We start from the raw sequence: 19,191 nt of genomic DNA, 5'->3' as shown, positions 1-19,191 counted from the left end.
TGCACCTGGCCCCAAGTGTTTTTTCTTAACCAAGCTATATTTATAATAAAATTAGAATAATTGAATTGACGATAAGAAAAAGATGCAAAAGAAAAAGATACAAGTTAGTGGCAGGAGAAACAGGCGTTTGCTCATGGGACTACCCCAGGGTATCTGACTCCATCTAGCATCAGGGTAGAGGACCAGAAAGGGCCTAGTCAGTGAGAGAAGAGGCGAGGCAGGAAATCTTCAGTGTCTTCTGACTTTGCAGATAAACTTTCTATCTGGAAAGGAAGTAGTGCTTCACCAGTGATTTACTTCATCTCTTGTATCCAGGTTTTGTTTTAAAATACATCTCTAGAACTTCCCCATTAGTGATGGGGTCACTAATCAAGGGCAAAATATAAATTCTGATTTCATGAACTATACAGATTTGTTTTCCTTACTTGGTTGGGAGGGGAAATCTAGACAATTCAGGAAGAAATATGGAGCTGCTTCTGCACATGGAAAAACATTGATATTAAATGTGTTTTATAGGTTACTGAACAGGCTCTTGTGAAATAAACTGCTCCTGTTGCCACTAAGAAAGCAACCTTGATCACTCACATTGTCATTGGGATAGAGGACCCGGGAGATGTTCTCGGCCAAGTTTCGGTCCAGCACAGCCTGAATGTAGTCTCCAACATTAACTAGGGGAAAGTTAGAGAAACAATAAATAGAGAAACCAGCCATTGTTGTTGGAAACCTCTTGATCTCACTGGCTCTGTGCTGTGTGTCATGTGGGATTCCTAAAGTTCCTAAAAATCCCAAAGGATTTCAACACACCATCATGCTGGACTTCACATGAGAATTGCTTGAAAAATGCCCTCCCTACTTCCTCCATACAACACCTGCTTAGTCACTGAAGTTCAGATCAGAAACTCAAGGCTTTTTTGTTTGTTTGTTTCAAGCTCAATTTGGTTTTAACTAGCAATCAAAAAGATTAAGCACACGCATAAAGAAACCAAGACCTGTGCTGTACTCACAGTCTCTGAGGTTAAAGTCATTCGGTGCCCGAGCAGACCAGAGGCGCATGGTGTTGACAGTGTTGTTCATGTAGCCGGGCACCGGGGTGTCATATGGCAGAGCCAGGACCACCTGTAGGATTAAACAGAAACAGCTGCTCATTGTTTCCCAAGTGTGATGACATAGGTTGAACATGGGGCTGAGAGGCTGCAATGGAATTCTATTCCTGGCTCCATCACCAACTCAAATTGTGTGAGGCCTAAATGGAGAAGAGGGTCCCAGGGCTGCAAAGGGTATTAGAGGAACATGTGGTTCCTCCCCCACCTGGTACAATCTAGTGACTGGAACTATCCACACTGATGGTCCTTTATAATGTTTCTATGTTGACTCTCTATGTGTCCTTGCCCTGATATAAATGCAGTGGAATGGAATGATATGGTATTGGTATTCAAAAAAGTTTATCTTTCATGTTTCATATCAAGCCATTGCTCTAATAATAATAAAATATGATATGCAAACAAAGTGACAATGTGAATCTGTACCCAACAAAAAATAGCACTTAGAATACATTTTGCATAGGTTTTTCAGTGATCTGATTTCAAATATGATGAAAATCAATGGAATAGGAAATTTATGAAGCTATAACATCTCATATAATATTTAAAATGCTGTGCTAGATTTTTAAAGTTGCATAAGGAGTTATTTTAGTGATTCCTATAGTGATCTGCCAAATCAACTGATAATTAGCTGAGTTGAGTCTAAGAGGTAAGTTTTGGAAAATCTAGCTTGATCTTTGTGACAGTCACTGAAATAGAGAAGAGGAAGATGAAGTATGTTTCACAGTGCATCGAAAATTCATGTGAGAAATGATTCATTTTTATTCCCTGCCTCATCAGAGTCAAGCTCGAAGGAAGGAGAATGACAGAATAATTGAACTGGAGGATGCTGGATCTTATTTAGTGCAACCCACTTATTTTGGACATGAGGGAGCTGAAGCTGAGAGAGAAGTGACTTGCCCAAGGTCACAGTCACGGCAGCACTGAAACCTAAACACGCATCTCTTTAATTTGGTCTGCCAAATTGTGAATGAATGAAGCATTCTAGTCCATATCAATCACATATATTCAGTCATGCTTTCATGATCACCGTGACCTCAAAGTAATAAATTACCCCCATTTAAATATCTTTCATTAAGAGACAAAAGTCTCTGGACTTTTAAAGGAAGTTGTAATCAATCAGGGAAAGTCATTTGCAGGCTGGGATTGAGTCTCGGTTCAAACAAGAGTTTGACTCTTCTGACCTTTGAAGCATAATTAAGGCAGCCCAGGAAGTGCACAGCTTAGATCTTCTTTCAGAGAACCTCAAAGAGAACTTGCTCCCTCAGAGCTCACACCAAGGCTGTGCTCTCTGGGATGCTCCATGTGGCTGGGACACTAGGGCCGGGACTTCTCTAATGGGCAATCTGTAGTCTCAGGCTCCATCAGCCTGGCCACTTGCTCAGAGTGGCACTGTGGTCTGAGGCTCTCCATGAGAATCCTCCTTCTTTGCGCTTCACTTTTCACAGGTGGCACACCTGTGTCACAGTCTGAAGACTTCCTCGTCCTGCTCCCTCTCCTCTTTACCTTTCATAGGCATCCCCCCAGTATGTCACTTGCACTTCTTCTCTCTGGTGTCTGTTTCCTCGAGGACCTAAACTGACACATGACTGTGTCATTTGACTTTATTGGAAGCCATCCCATGCATGCACAGAGCACATGTGGCCTCATGCTCTGAGCTCACTGGGTACCAGTTTGGGGTTAATTCATGTGATTACTTCAATCTATGAAGCTAAGTTGCATGACTTGGGCCAGCTCACTTATATTACCTCTGCCTCCTAACCTTAACTCTGTGGGCCCAGAAACACACACTCTCTCTAATTGAATTTCTTGATACATTATGAAAATATCTAGAGGTGCTTTGTAAATACAGGTTAGCTCAGCAGTGGGACCCAGAGTGTAAATAAAATGCTTCCAGGATTGATTGTGTAAACTGCATACTTTTATTTTTATTTTATTTTATTTTATTTTTTTGAGATGGAGTCTTGTTTTGTCGCCCAGGCTGGAGTGCAGTGACATGATCTTGGCTCACTGCAACCTCCGCCTCCCGGGTTCAAACAATTCTCCTGCCTCAGCCTCCCAAGTAGCTGGGACTACAGGCATAGGCCACCACGCCCGGCTAATTTTTGTATTTTTAGTAGAATTGGGGTTTCACCATGTTGGCCAGGATGGTCTTGAACTCCTGACCTCAGGTGACCTGCCTGCCTCGGCCTCCCAAAGTGCTGGGATTACAGGTGTGATCCACTGCACCCAGCCAGGAATGACATTTAAAATTATTCAATTTTGCTATCAATACCTTAATATAAAACCAAAGAGGTAAGCATGCTGGTTACTATAGAACTGACAATTTTCTGGTGCAAAAAAAAAAAAACAAAAAAACACCGAAAAGCAAAAAACAAACAAACAAACAAACAAACCGATAATTTTCTGACAAAGTTGATTGCAAAATGACCCTTGTAAAAGTCACTCCTCTCTTGGCCTCAGCTCCCTTGTCTCCAAAATGAGTGGGTTGCACTAAGAGAAGTAACAGATTTATTTACAAAAATATATTCTATTACTCAATACATGACATGCCCTATACTCAATATCACACTGTATGCTACATAGTCAATGTATTATCTGCTGAACTAAATACTATACAAAATACTGGCTATGCGAGCACTCTGAATACCTGAGTGTCAATCCACTTGGTCCCAGTATTGGTGTGTTCTACTTTTCCATAGAAGTGCACAGGCAGCATGAATTCTGGGCGGGACTTCTCCCAAGGGTTTCCATATCTGAGCCAATCATCTGCTTCTTCTACCTGCAAAAGGATACAGTATTGCTTAGAATTTATTTGTGAGGAAATGTGAACCTAGCCCTTCAATTATATTAAGTTTAAAACATCTTTAACTGAAACAACTTATGAATACTGAGTACTCTTTTATAATTGTTTTACAGCCTACAATTAACAATAATAATACTTGCTAATACAGCTCTAAATATTTTATATGTATGACTGCATTTAATCCTCACATTATATCAACCATATAGGAGGGAACTATGATTCCTCTTTTAAAGATGAGGAATTGTAACTGCTCAAGGTCAAATAGTAAACGGTACAGATAAGATGTCAAGGTCAAACAGTAAATGACAGAGATAAGATCTGCCCTTAGGTCTCTGTGTTCCACAGCCTGTGTCTTAACATCTGTGAATCCAATTGTCCAGCTTCAGCTAAAGACAGAGGCCTTCTGGGGATGTTTACCATTGGATACCTGGGCCTGTCGAGTCCTACACAATGGGTTCAGTCAAGATTCTTGTGGCTCGAATATACAGAATCAGTTAGAAAATGCTACTTACAGAACACTCTTTTAATCAAGCTTATTGATACAGGTACAGAACATTATTGCATTACGTAGTCTTTGCTTATATTAATCCTTATGTAATTTTGATTTGATAATGAACTATAGATTATAGTTTATTTTGAAAATAACATATTCTAAGAAGTAATGAACTTATTTTATTGACAATTTCAATATTTTTCTAGGTATTTATGTCAATGTATAACAAAATATTTCTTATATACAATTTTAAACTATGGCTTCTATTTAGGATACCCTGGATATCAAATACATTTTCATTTGCAACAAACAAACAAACACATCAAAATAAGAACACCACCACCACCAAACACATTGGAGGGGGATGTATTTTTAAAGTAAATTATTAACCTTTAAAATATTACACATACAGTTGTGGATTGCTTAACGACAGGGATACATTCTGAAAAATGTGTTGTTAGGCAATGTTGTCATTGTGCAAACATCACAGAGTGCACTTATACAAACACAGATGGTGTTGCCTACTACACACCTGAGCTATATGGTATGGCCTCCTGCTCCTAGACTACAAACCTGTACAGCACGTTACTGTACTGAATACTGTAGGCAATGGTAACATGATGGTAAGTGTTTGTGTATCTAAACACATCCAAACATAGAAATGGTACAGTAAAAATTCAGTATAAGACATAAGAAATGGTACACCTGTAGGAGGCAGCTCCATTACCATCTTATGGGACCACCAATGCATATGTGCTCTATTGTTGACTGAAATGTCGTTATGTGGTGCATGACTATACGTTAAAAAATGGAATTGTGTTCTGGCCAGAAGGGGGTAAAAAAAAAGCAGCTTTGTCAATGAGATCATCTCCAAGATGGTTATTTTACCTATTTGATTCCTCATATCCACCTCTTAGAAAACTCAGCTGTAGTTTTAAAAGATATTGCTTAAGAATTAAACACAATGTTGGACATCTCATGATCACCTAAACATGAGTGTAATGCCTGTTTCAGGAACAGTGTGAAGAGACAAAAATAAACACTAAAGATTATTGTCAACAGCTAGACAAATGAATACACGTTCACTTATTCAACCTTTGATAATGACTTTTTATCAAGAAAGCTGGTAAGCTTCCCACTAATATTAACTACCAGCGTCATGATGAATGGAAATGGGACTCATAGCAACAACATCTTTAGTTAGGAGAGCTAGGAGCTAGAGAGCCACTGGAGGAAGGAGGAGGTATCGGATGCAAGATGAAGCCTAGGGAAGGCTGGAGAGAGACCTAAGCTCATCAGAAAGTCACATCTTCTTAAAATTTTAATAAAGAAACCATTGAGGTTTGCCAATTGACAAGAAGCTTGTTAAAGAGTCCATTAACTTGGCCAGGTGTGGTGGCAACTCCTGTAATCGCAGCACTTTGGGAGGCCAAGGTGGGCGCATCATGAGGTCAGGAGTTTGAGACCAGCCTGGCCAACATGGTGAAACCCTGTCTCTACTAAAAATACAAAAATTAGCTGGACATGGTGGCAGGCACCTGTAATTCTAGCTACTCAGGAGGCTGAGGCAGGAGAATCACTTGAACCCGGGAGGCAGAGGTTGCAGTGAGCAGAGATTGTGCCACCGCACTCCAGCCTGGGCTACAGAGCGAGATTCCATCTAAAAAAAAAAAAAAAAAAAGTCCATTAGCACAAGCTTCATAACTAGAAACGCTATAATAAGTAAAATGAAAACATCAACAAAGGATCAAAACACCCTGACTTACAAAATACTTTATGCTGCACTTAGGCAAGGGCCAATTTTGGGTTTTAAAATACTGAGCAATGTGAACACTGCTTCCTGTAACAGGAAAGAACCATAGGCCTGTGTGCCTTGTTTCAGCATGCAGGGCTGTTGTAAAACCCATCTGAAAGCATTATATGAAATAGGAGGACGATGAGGCAGAAACAGTTTTCCTCTGAAAACTCATGACCATGGGAGAACTGATGACATTTTTTTTTTTTGCTGAGAAATACAGCAGGATCATATACTGTCCTGCCCCCAAGAAGCCTGAAGTGCTCAGATAAGAGAGGATGGGCTCTGAGCTTCCTCCTGTGGGTTCACTCCTTGACTCCTGTGGAAGTCAGAGGTTGCATTTACTCTTTTTATTTTTATTTTTATTTTTTTGAGACACAGTTTCGCTCTGTCACCCAGGCTGGAGTCCAGTGCCACAATCTTGGCTCGTTGCAACCTCTGCCTCCCAGATTCAAGTGATTCTCCTGCCTCATCCTCCCAAGTAGCTGGGATTACAGCTAATTTTTGTATTTTTAGTAGAGATAGGGTTTCACCATGTTGGACAGGCTGATCTTGAACTCCTGACCTCAAGTGATCCGCCTGCCTCGGCCTCCCAAAGTGCTGGGATTACAGGCGTGAGACACTGCGCCCGGCCACATGACATTCTTAATGCCATCAAATGTTGGTTGAATTTTTTTCCTGCCAAATAATAATTGGTTTTAGCTTTATGGGGCTAACAACTTGGAGACTTTATTTGCTTGCTGTTCTTTATTGTGAATCTCTCACTGATTCAGTAAAGAATCGGTGAATAAGTATATCAATTTTATAAGATTTGTATTTAAGGTAGATTGAGAAACAAATGTTTCATAACAATAAGTTGATCTGAGAGAGCTGAGGAGAAGGAGAGAACTATCCCTTGCTGCCTCCACTAAATCCACAGAAGCTGCCATATGGTGATAAACCTTCTCTCTACCTTGCTTTCTTCCAATGAATTGACAAATTGATCTGTAAATTTAGGTTTCCATGTAGCCAGTGATCCCCAAAATGCACTAACATGCTAATCATATGAAGGGGTAGGGGTGGGGGGCCAAGATGGGAGAACTTTCATCTACATCCAAGTGAGCTGTCAGAGCTGTTTCATCCCAGAGGCTGCACAGGGCTGAAGAAAGCAAGTGCGAATCTGTGGAGTAAAAGAGCCAACCTGGGTGCAGGTGGCAGATGGACTAGGCATTTTTTTAGAGGAATGACTCAATGGAGCCTGTCCCAGCCAGCAGGGATGGAGAGGTCAGCCCAGGAGACTCTGTTGACCGAATTCTAAGAAATGCTCTTCACCTGTGGGATATAGAGTCCACAAAGAACCAGTGAACAGACATCAGGAAAGCCCATGAACTTGGCTTTCTGATGTTATAAATAACTGATAAATGTTTCTGTGGCACACCAAGAATTCCACAATGATAATTAGAAGCTTTGCTGAGTAACGTGAATCGTGTATGACTGGCTGTCACGAACTAGGTGTGGGTTCTAAGAGGCAAGAGAAGGGCTGCAGAAGCCACCTGGATCCAGCTCCGAGATACATACTGTGAGCGCCTTTCCACCTAGGGCTTTGGTGTGATTGTGAAACTTCTGTGAGGTTGTTGCAATCGTCTTTCTCCCCACTTCCTCCTCAGGGCCAGCAATTTTCATAGAGGACTATTACTGCACTCCCCATGAGAATAGATGGTAAATATAGAATTTTAGCAATACAATTATTTTCCTCAGGGGGTTCATGATGAACACTCTATGACTGCAAATCTTCCTTGAAGACACTCAAAAATGAAAAGCCCATCAACCTTTAAAAATCTTCCCAGCATGTGGAATTTTCATTAGTCTTCTTCAAATCTGCCTTTGTAAGAACAGTGTTACGTATGAGTGGGGGCATGAGTGTACTCTGAAGAGGCCTGCTGCTTTCTTGACAGATGCTTTTTGTTTTTTATGGAAATAATTTCTTTTTTATGGTATGATATATTTTATGTTTGACAGTTAAAATCCCATTCCAGTAAACAATGGAGGTGCTAAGTAAAATCAGATACTCTCCTGATTCAATTCCAAGTCATAATGAAAGAAGAAATGATGGTTGATAAGATTAGCTTTGGATTTTATTTTATGTTATTTTATTTGTTTATTTTTTTGAGACAGGGTCTCACTCACTCGCCCAGACAGGAGTGCAGTGGCACTATCTCAGCTCACTGCAACCTCCGCCTCCCAGGCTCAAGCGATTCTCCTGCCTCAGCCCCCAAGTAGCTGGGATTACAGGCGTGCGCCACTATCTCCTGGCTAATTTTTGTATTTTTAGTAGAGACGGGAGTTTCACCATGTTGACCAGGCTGGTCTTGAACTCCTGACTTGAAATGATCCACCCACCTCGGCCTCCCAAAATGTTGGGATTACAGGCGTGAGCCACTGCACCTGGCCAGCTTTGCAATATTTTGAATGAGCAAAACCTATTTGATCTTTCTTTATTTTTCTTTTTAAAGAACACTGGAATACACGCTTTCTTGGTCTGATAGGAGAGAAAGAGATAGTTTCCTGGAATACAGATCATTTAAAAAGAGCAAAGGTAGGTGTGATAATGGTGGTCCTTCATAAAATGTAAGGGGAAAATATACCTGAGACAAAAAAATATTGAGATTTCTTTCCTGAGCTTCTTTTAAATCTTCCATCTGACAGTAGTTAAGAGATAAGAAATGAGATCCTTGGAGATTCTGGAGTATAGTGAGTAGCACACAGTATCCTTTTCAAAGGCTAAAATTAGATACCATGTGTTGTTTGGTTAGGTTGTGTCAAAGTTTTGGTTGTCCTGGAAATGCCTGCTAAACTAGGCTCTCAGCATGGAACTCTAGGTTACTCCATTGGGGAGAGGAACAACTTATTTCATTTTTATAACTTTTAATGATTACAAAATACACATTACTTATGGAATATAAAACATGTAGAAGAGTAAATAGAGGATAGTACATATATTTCTTACAGAAAATGAGATACGTAGAAGAGTACATAGAAGACAGTAGAAGTTGCCCGTCTTCCAGGGCTAACTTCTGTTGAAGCTTTGATGTATTTTTTTCTAGCACTTTTCCTTTATCTTTCTGGCCTCTTCTGGATAGCTGAGGTTATATCACCCTTACAACTCTATATCCTCTACTGATAGCTAACACAAATGATTTCCTATTTTGTTAAAATTAATCAAAAATATAATATGAATGGCTTCACTAATATTTTATTATAGAATACCACAATTTATTAAGGTGTCCTTTTCTGAGGCAAAATTAGCATTTTATTGTGTGCTTACTAATATTAGCATTTTATTGTGTGCCAGATATTTTACATGTTTTTATAATAATTCTGTAGAGTTTGTATCTCCATTTTGTCATTGAGAAAACTGAAGTTCAGGGAAGTTTGGTAACCTAATTGAGGCAGCATACCTTATAAAAGTAATCAGGTCTCCTAAGTTGACATTAGGTCTCAAATGACAAATTGGGACCCAGGCTTCTCTTCTATAAGATGCTGCCTCTCAGCTTTTATTTGTTTGTGGGTAGCTAAAGATAAACAGCAATGGTCCTTAGCAAAATGCGGAAGTCTGTCTTCTACTCTATCCCCAATATTCTCCTGAGCCTTTTTCCTTGGCACATTCTCTCATCAAACCAAATTTTTTAGTTCTTCCCTTCCTTGGCTCACAAAGAATCCAAATACTGAGGGAGGGAAAGAGGGCAGTGGTGACACTAAACTCATTCTCATCAGGCCATCTTCCTTTCTCCTGGCATCAGCCTAGGTCTCTGCATCCAGTCCCTGAGCGTTCTCTTGTTGGACTCATCTCACAAGTGTGGGAAAGGCTCAGAGAGCTCAGGGTTTTTGGAAACTGAAGATATATATTTCTGTCAATGGTGTATATATGAGACAAAAATAGAGCGAGAGAAAGCCTAAATCACACTTAGTATCAGCAAAAACTGTCCACACTAGGGCAATTGTAGACTCAAACAATTACTAGAGATTAAAAAAAAAAAAAGTACCTAACAATCTGGTTTTGTTATATAAAGTAAAAGTAGTGTCATTTGGATAGATTTGTACAAATTTCTATGGAGCAATGTAATTATACATCTTAAATGCGTGCCAGATTTATTTGCTGTAACAGTTAACAACACTGTCTGATTTCATCTTATAAAAAAATCAGGACACTTGGCTTGTATCTTGTAACCTTGGCATGTTAAGGAAGGCAAGACTCTGAGTGTAGAAGAGAATACTGAATGTGGTCCTGGGAATCTGGGGATATGGACATGTATTTGCCAGCAGTGTGATCTGAGTAACTTTACTTCCTCAGAGACTCAGTGTTGTCACCTACAAAATGGCATCGTGCTTCCTACCATCAAGGGTTCTTGGCTGAGATCATGAGTCAAAGATGTGCCCTCCATAAGTTCACACATTTTAGTGGTCTACATTCAGGCAGTCAGTGATAAATATTTTCAGAGCACCCTGTGAGTCAGCCACTGCACTCGGTGCCATGGATCTGGTGATGAGTGATACTGGAAGGTTCTCTGTTCTTGGGAAACTTACATCCTGAAGCGGGAAGATGGATAGATAGAACTCACTGATACCAACAAAATGCCAGAGAAATTAGTACAGCTCTATGTTAAAGGTCCATATATTATAAATCATCCAGAACACCATGAAAGAGAAGTACCTTAATAACAAAATTTAAAAAGATAGCTCACACACCTGCCATCCATCTCGGATCTTCTGATTGAAAATCCCGTATTCATACCGAATGCCATATCCATAGGCTGCAAGTCCCAGGGTTGCCATGGAATCCAAGAAGCAGGCTACATTCAACAGAGCACAGGCAAAAGATAGAGTCACTAAGCTGAGTCAAAATTTCCAGTCTTTCCCTAAAACACATGGTAGCCACAAAACATTGCTATATGAAGAACCACATTTGTATTCTAAAGCACAGATACTACTGCACAATGGGTATTGATTTTTTTAAAAATAACTCAATTCTAATTATAAAATTAATACCATACAAAAGTTAGAAAATGTAAAAAATGTATAAAGAAGAAAATGTCATCTATAACCTCACCATCTAGAAATAACCACTGTGTACATTTTGTTTGAGAACAGATAAGGAAGCCAGCCTGCACGAGATAATGTCGATTATTGTCCCCACACTGCCTTTTCTAAGGGAAGCTCTCTCTATCCTCCCCTAAGACTCACTCCATTGGAAAAGACAGTCCCAGGAGAGTATAACTTACATATGTCCCATTCCCTTCCAGCACCTGACTGACAAGATATTCTGTGGCCACCTCTGTTTCTTCCGGGCTCATGGAATTCTACTGTTGTTCAGATATTAGGTGATCATATGCTTCAGGGAGGCTGAACCAGGAAGTGAATCTTGCTCGATTGTTCTAATCTACTAAGCCAATCATAGCAATTGTATTTCCTTCTCCATGAGCATACAACGACATTCAATCAGATGAGAGGTGCTAGAAAGTCTGTTGGGTATAGAATTCTGGGAAATATTTTCCCTGCTGCCATTATCTGTTTTCCATGAGGGGAAAGACAAAAGGACCAGAGATGTGGAGTCCTGCCGTACTCCTGCTGCTGAACAAACCAGTCTTGGCATGGCCTAACCTCTGGAGTTCTTGTTATGTGATAACACATGTCCTTGTTGACTGAACCATTTTTGCTGGATTTTCTGTTATTTGATGACAGGGCATCTGATCCAGAACAGTGAACCAACAGGCTGGGTAAGGATCTGTCTTGTGGTTGGATGAGAACTAAGGCGTTACACTAATCAGATTGTCCCTCCCAGGAATTTAAGCTGAGAAATGTACAGAGAATGAGGAAGTGTACAGTAGGAATTAAAACTGACAAGAATATTGAAAGCTGTAGATCAAACAAAAAGGGACTGAATGAGGTTGGTGGTACAGCCCTTAAAACAGAGATCCACAAACACAAATGGTCTAGGCTTTCAAGTTTTTCTAACATCGCCAGTCCCTATGCTCACATATGGCCTGGCTCTGCTCCCATTCCTGTTCTCTTTGAGCTGTGGCTCTTCAGCTTTTCCTGAGTCATGATCAGATTATCCTTAGAGGGGGTCCCAACTTAGATGAGATCATCTAATGAGAATTCTCAGCTTCATCAGCCTCTTCACTCTGACTTTATCAGTCAACTTAAGGAGCGATGCCATGAATGTCGGGCACAGAGTTAACCTAGCCGACGAAGATTGAGGGCTCGGGCTTCACATAAAAGGTAGGCAGGCTGGTTCTTATTCTTAGATGTGCATTTCATCAGCACTGCTGGCCTTCCTGCAGCCCCATAGAAAGCCTACTAAATTGTCAGATAATTCACTTCACGGGAAGGTAGCAAGTATCCCACAGGCATTGTTTTATTTTGTTTTGCACATTATTAATGGCAATGTTAAAGCACACTGTGACTAATGTACTAAGGATGAAAAAAAAATGAAACAGATGCAAATGGATTTCTAGTAATTTGAGTGTATGCAAAATCAGAAGATTTTTGAACAATTTCTAAAAGAGAGGAGATAATTATTTTTTCATAGAATACAATCTGATACATGTGTGGTAGTACATTTTTATTATTAAATTTAAATTTCACAGATAATACATTAATGCATCTTCTTAAAAATATTAAGTTACAGACAAAAAAATTTATTATGCCAGCATCCCCTTTGATCTCTATCCCAGTTCTGCACTCCTCCCTACAGGAGGTCATAGGGAACAGTTTAGTATTTAGAATTCCAGACCTTTTATTCTACATATTCACATTATATACCTATGTGCACACACACATATACACACCCATGCACACACATATATGTCTGGAATATATATCTTCCAGATATTTTCCCTACATATTTACACACACACACATACACACATTCACAGAAAATATTTAATTTTTAAAAAACATAAATGGTATCACACTGTATGGCTTTAATGCAATTTGATTTCTCTTTTAATTTGGATATCTATCTAGGAAAGTACATCTAGGTCAATTTTGTTCTTCGACAATCGGTGTAGTACTTTTATAAACTATACTGTAACAATTATTTTCCCCACATGTCTTCTTACGTGTGTTCTTCTTTAGGGTAGATATCAAGTGGAAGTACTAGGTTATAGAGATGGATATTCTCTAAATTAATGGAGCTGGTATTATATTTTTAGTGCTTTCCTATATATTTGCTGAAAAACTATTCCCTGAAAAAAGCAAAGAACTTAAATTGTATCTATGCTCAAAAAGGACATTAATTAAAAACCATACCAATAATATTAGTGTATCATTGCCCACTAGTCAATCAAGCAGTCAAGTGCACAAGGCAAGACAATGATTGACCAACTGGGGTCATGCCTCTGACCTGGAGTCTACCACTGAAAAAATAAAATAAAATAAAACAACGGCAACTTAACTCAGGTCATGCCACACAAGGATGTGAGTTGAGAATCTTTGAACAAATAACAGTGAAGTAAAGGCGCTACTTTTGACCTAGATGTAGTTTCCTGGATACATCTCCAAATTAAAAAAGAAATCACATTGTATTAAAGCCATACAGTGTGATTATGTTTCTTAAAAATTAAATGTTTTCTGTGAATATATATATGTGTGTGTGTGTGTGTGTGTGTAAATATGTAGAAAAAAGGTCTGGAAGATATATATTCCAGACGTTTATGCGTGTGTGTGTGTGTGTGTGTACAAATGTATATAATGTGCATGAATATGTAGAAAAAAAGATCTGGAATTCTAAATACTAAACTGTTCCCTAGGACCCCCTACAGGGAGGAGTGCAGAACTGGGGTAGTGATCAAAGTGGACGCTAGCATAATAAATTTTTTAGTCTGTCAACATTTAACATACCCTTAAGTGCATAGGAAGGATCTGGTTAACTGAGTTTTAAGCAGTGTCTCTTTTGTTCAAGTTCCCGTCTCTACTATTTGTGTAGAATTGATCAAACCAAAGTGCGAACTCAAGAACAAATACATCTACAACCAGGTCATACCTTGCACTTCTTCTAGGAAGCCTGTCTGGTTCTTCCAGGCATGGTCATGCATGGCATCTTAGATGTCTTCAATCGGCCAGACACACTCACAATGTCACTTACCAGCAAGTCTCCCAAGACCACCATTGCCAAGTCCAGCATCTTCTTCAATTTCTTCTAACTCTTCTATATCCAGTCCAAGCTGGTAATGCAGGGAAAACAGTATTGGAAGCAGATACAAATTCAGGCCATTCAGAGGGACAGCCATTTCCTACAGCTCTGGGTAAAGGTTTTCAGGTTTAGCTGTGTACTTAAACTAGCATCAGCTCCCTTGAAGGTTGTTCTGGCATCAGATACTGACTGCAGAGGCAAACTGTATGAGACGGTGCAGCTGCAGCATGGAGGAGAGTGTAGGCTCTAAAAGTCCATTATTGACTCTGTTACTTCCTATATGACCCCGGGCAAGCTACTAACTCTATGCCTCAATTTTCCTATTTTAAAAAAGTGGAGGCTAACAGTACCTACCTCATTGATGATTGCTGTGAATTAAATAACATTATACAAACAAAGCATTTGGAACTATTCTTGGGCAGATATCCCTCAATAAATGTTAGCTATTATCATTGAAAACATTTTTTTTCTGTGTGTGTACAGTAGGGTTAAAACCTCAGAAACAGTCCAGTACCAAGCTGATATTAGTTGGACTGAGGGGTTTTGAAAATGACCAAAAGGCCTGAGGTCAGACGTTCCTGAATGGACTAAAGTTCATCTTTTCATGACCACAGCATATTTACTCAGTAGGGTCAAAAGTTGTTAACTCAAAACCAGCTATTGAGTCACTGCCCCGGAGACCTGGGGCCTGACAGCAGGCAGGGAAACCGCAGTCCTGCAATCCAGCTGGATGGGGTAAAATCCTTTACTTTTCCCTGGGGTAGATAACAGGCTGTGGGAAGTCAAGCAGCATCTGTGAATTTGGACATGGATGGGACTGACTGCCAGCCAGCTCCCTGCCCCAAAGTGCTGGGGATCACACAGCAGAGTCCACAGCGCCACTGTGCACTCGGGACAGAGCTCTGCAGCCCTGGAGATCACACTGCACTGCTCATTTTACAATGAAAGAATTGTTGGTCAGGCAAATGACTTATTCTATGCTTACTAGATGCAAATCTAGCCCAGGCATGGCTAAAGGTGGTCTGTTGTGAAACAACTGGGTTCTTATCTGAAAGTTAGGCAACCCATGAAACTGGCTATTTTTTTAAATGGAAAAATAATTTGCACATTTAAAAACATATGTGGAATACGTACCAATGCTTGAAGTTGTGCCCCAGTTTCCATGGAGTCACCTATTTGGATCCCTACCTTTATACCAAAAGTTACTTTCTCACACAGGTCTTGACAACTGTATCTTACGAGTTCAACCATGGTTATGCTTCTGTTCAGTGTTAAAGGGGCTTTCAAATTTGCTCTCTGGAGATTAGAGCTTACTAGGTTCCTCATGTAAGCCAACTGCTGGTGCTAACACTCAGCATTTTTAAATTCTAAAAATGTAAGTCTACAGTGTGATACAGGCCGGCACGGTGGCTCACGCTTGTAATTCCAGCATTTTGGGAGGCCAAGGCAGGTGGATCACTTGAGGTCAGGAGTTCGAGACCAGCTTGGCCAAAATGGCGAAACCCCATCTTTACTAAAAATACAAAAATGAGCTGGGCATGGTGGTGCATGCCTGTAATCCCAGCTACTCAGGAGGCTGAGGCTGGGAGGTGGAGGTTGCAGGAAGCCGAGATTGTGCCACTGCACTCCAGCCTGCGTAACAGAATGAGACTCCGTCTTAAAAAAAAAAAAAAAAAAAGTATGATACAAATTTTGAGCAAGTAGACATGGATCACGTCACCCCGCCTGGCTATAGGCTACTCCAAGGCAGGGATGTTATTTTCAGCTGATATTAGGGGAAGGAGAGGGAAGGGACATGGAGAGGACCTGCAGGGGTTCTTTCCCAGGGAATACTCCACCTAACCACATACGTGTGGGTTAGGTATGACCTGGTTGTAGATGTGTTTGTTCTTGAGCGAAGGACACATGAGGGGACAATCCTATGGCAAAGGAAAGGAACAGTTTGAACAATCTCTCATTTAGAATTTGTCTTTGCAAATACACATTTCTCCTTTCAACTACAGTAAAAAGGTTAAGGACTACCTGTTTTGGGTGTGACGGTGCCTGAAGCTCAGGAAAGAAAAAGTTAAATATATTCATGAAAACAACTTAGTACATTAGGGTTAATACTTCAAGCTCCTGCTTTAAGGAGGAAGTGTATTTTACCTCTCATTAAGCAACAGAGAAAGTATGACAACAGAATTTTTAAAGCTGATCATTTTCACAAATTGCCTTGATACATGGATAACAAAGTTTGATCATTTCTTAAAAATGAGATAGAAGCCCAAAGTAAAGCTTGTGATTCTGATAGCAGAAGACTCAAGTACTTTTAAAAGGCTTGTTCAGACATTAATTTCTGAAATGTAATTTGTGGGGAATGCTGTCAAAGACTTTGATTGCAAAAGAAAATTCTCATGAGTCATAATGAGTTCTCTAACTTCTTTTTCTGGTTGTTAGTCTTAAATGAGAGATACCAGTGATGTATATTTCTAAAAGTTTGTAATAGCCACATCTATAGAGGTGATTTTTCACTCTTATTTCACTTTATTTTTCTGTTTAATGTCCCCAAGTTTCCTGAAGTGCACATGAAATTTAAAGAGACAGGATGAGAGAAATCTAGGAACAATGTACCTGGTAAATGGCTTCATCACAGGCATTTTGCAGACCGAGGTTGATCATGGTGTTCTGTAATGTTCGGCCCATGTAAAATTCCAGAGAGAGGTAATAAACCCTCTGAAATAAAGAAAAGAAAAGAAAGATAATGTTTCTTCTAAGAGATCAACCTTACTTAACATAAAAACACAAGGTCATGTGTTAGGTCACCAATAATAAACAAATAGGCAGGACTATGTCACCACAGGTTCAAATGAGACTCCTGTCAGAGGTGTTTGAGCCAAAGCGACTCCATTTTGAATAGGAGCTGGGTAAAATAAGGCTGAGACCTACTGGGCTGCATTCTCAGAAGGTCTGACATTCTAAGTCACAGGATGAAATAGGAGGTCCGCACAAGATACAGGTCACAAAAACCTTGCTGATAAAAGGTTTTCTTTGCCTCCTTTTTAATGATTCCAAATTAGCATGGACTTAAGATATTTAAAAATATTTCAAAATCTTTTCTTTTCTTTTTTAAAGACAAAGTCTTGCTCTGTCACCAGGCTAAAGTTCAATGGTCCAATATCGGCTCACTGCAACGTCCACCTCCTGGGTTCAAGCGATTCTCCTGCCTCAACCTCCGGAGGAGCTGGGACTACAGGCATGCGCCACCATGCCCGGCTAATTTTTGTATTTTTAGTAGAGATGGAATTTCTACTAAGGCCAGGATGGTCTCCATCTTTGACCTCGTGATCTGCCCGCCTTGGCCTCCCAAAGTGCTGGGATTACAGGCGTGAGCCACAGCACTCGGCCTCAAAGTCTTTCTTAAAGACTTCTTTCTTGGTAAAGAAGACAGCCAAAACCCACCAAAACCAAGATGGCAACGATAGTGACCTCTGATTATCCTCACTACTCATTATACACTAATTATAATGCATTAGCATGCTAAAAAAACACTCCTACCAGTGCCATGACAGTTTACAAATGCCAAGGCAACGTCAGGAAGTTACCCCACGCAATCTAAAAGGGGGAGAAACCCTCAGTTCCGGGAATTGCCCACCCTTTTCCCAGAAAATTTATGACTAATCCACCCCTTGTTTAGCATATAAACAATAAATAACCATAAAAATAGCCAATCAGCAGCCCTCAGGGCTACCCTGCCTAAGGAAGAGGCATTCTTTATTCCTTTACTTAATTTTTTTTTTTTTTGAGACAGGGTTTCACTCTTGTCACCCAGGCTGGAGTGCAATGGCACTATCTCAGCTCACCGCAACCTCTGCCTCCCGGGTTCAAGTGATTCTCCTGCCTCAGCCTCCCAAATAGCCAGGATTACAGGCATGCGCCACCACGCCCGGCTAATTTTTTATATTTTTAGTAGAGATGGGGGTTTCTCCCTGTTGGTCAGGCTGGTCTCGAACTCGTTACCTCAGGTGATCCGCCCACCTCGGCCTCCCTAAGTGCTAGGATTACAGGCGTGAGCCACTGTGCCTGGCCCCTTTACTTTCTTAATAAACTTGCTTTCAGTTTACTCTATGGATTTGCCTCAAATTCTTGTGTGAGATACAAGAACCCTCTCTTGGGGTCTGGGATGGTGACTCCTTTCCGGTAACACTCCTATAAAGATATATGAAGGTCTAAATAAAAGTGTTACTGATACCAGGTTTTGACAAAGCACTATTTTTGGCAAAGTAATTCAGTATCTTTTACCCTCAGGGAGAAAAAAAGCAAACTCATCTAACTAACTAGATTCAACGTTTTGTGTTTTCCCCCTCCTGTTCATGAGCCTCATGAATAAAGCATAGGTTCTGGACAAACAGAAGTCAGACTGCCATAGCTCACCATTCATTAATAAAATATTTATTGGGCACCTCAGTGGATTCTGGTAAGGTGGGTTGGCCATGACTACCTCAAGTCATCCAAGAAACACAAAGATTAACTCCCACACACCCCATGGCTAGAAAATATTCCTCCTTGACTGATTACTGCAAGAAATTTTACAATTTATTTATTTATTTATTTAGACAGAGTCTCCCTCTGTCGCCCAGGCTGGAGTGCAGTGGCACGATCTTGGCTCACTGCAACCTCTCTCTCCCAGGTTCAAGCAATTCTCCCTGCCTCAGCCTCCTGAGTAGCTGGGACTACAGGCAGCTGCCACCATGCCCAGCTAATTTTTGTATTTTTAGTAGAAATGGGATTTTGTCATGCTGGCCAGGCTGGTCTTGAACTCCCGACCTCAGGTGATCTGCCTGCCTC

The 19,191-nt window shown here is 40.3% G+C and overlaps 1 protein-coding gene across 1 annotated transcript in view; it reads right to left on the bottom strand.

Annotated features, from left to right (window-relative positions):
* PYGL (phosphorylase, glycogen, liver) overlaps positions 1-17,076 on the bottom strand; it is a 33,936-nt gene extending 16,860 nt beyond the window's left edge. The window contains exons 1-6 of the mRNA XM_011999745.1: positions 16,978-17,076; positions 14,320-14,398; positions 10,920-11,023; positions 3,751-3,882; positions 1,005-1,116; positions 586-668 (exon numbers count right to left, since the gene is read on the bottom strand). Coding sequence (XP_011855135.1) covers positions 586-668; positions 1,005-1,116; positions 3,751-3,882; positions 10,920-11,023; positions 14,320-14,398; positions 16,978-17,049 — 582 coding nt within the window. The 5' untranslated portion in view covers positions 17,050-17,076. The remainder of the gene's footprint in view (positions 1-585; positions 669-1,004; positions 1,117-3,750; positions 3,883-10,919; positions 11,024-14,319; positions 14,399-16,977) is intronic.
* Positions 17,077-19,191: the final 2,115 nt, after the last annotated feature.

This window comes from Mandrillus leucophaeus, unplaced genomic scaffold (assembly GCF_000951045.1).
Source record: "Mandrillus leucophaeus isolate KB7577 unplaced genomic scaffold, Mleu.le_1.0 Scaffold60, whole genome shotgun sequence".
NCBI classification, from domain to species: Eukaryota; Metazoa; Chordata; class Mammalia; order Primates; family Cercopithecidae; genus Mandrillus; species Mandrillus leucophaeus.
This window is presented reverse-complemented; position numbering and strand designations above follow the sequence as displayed.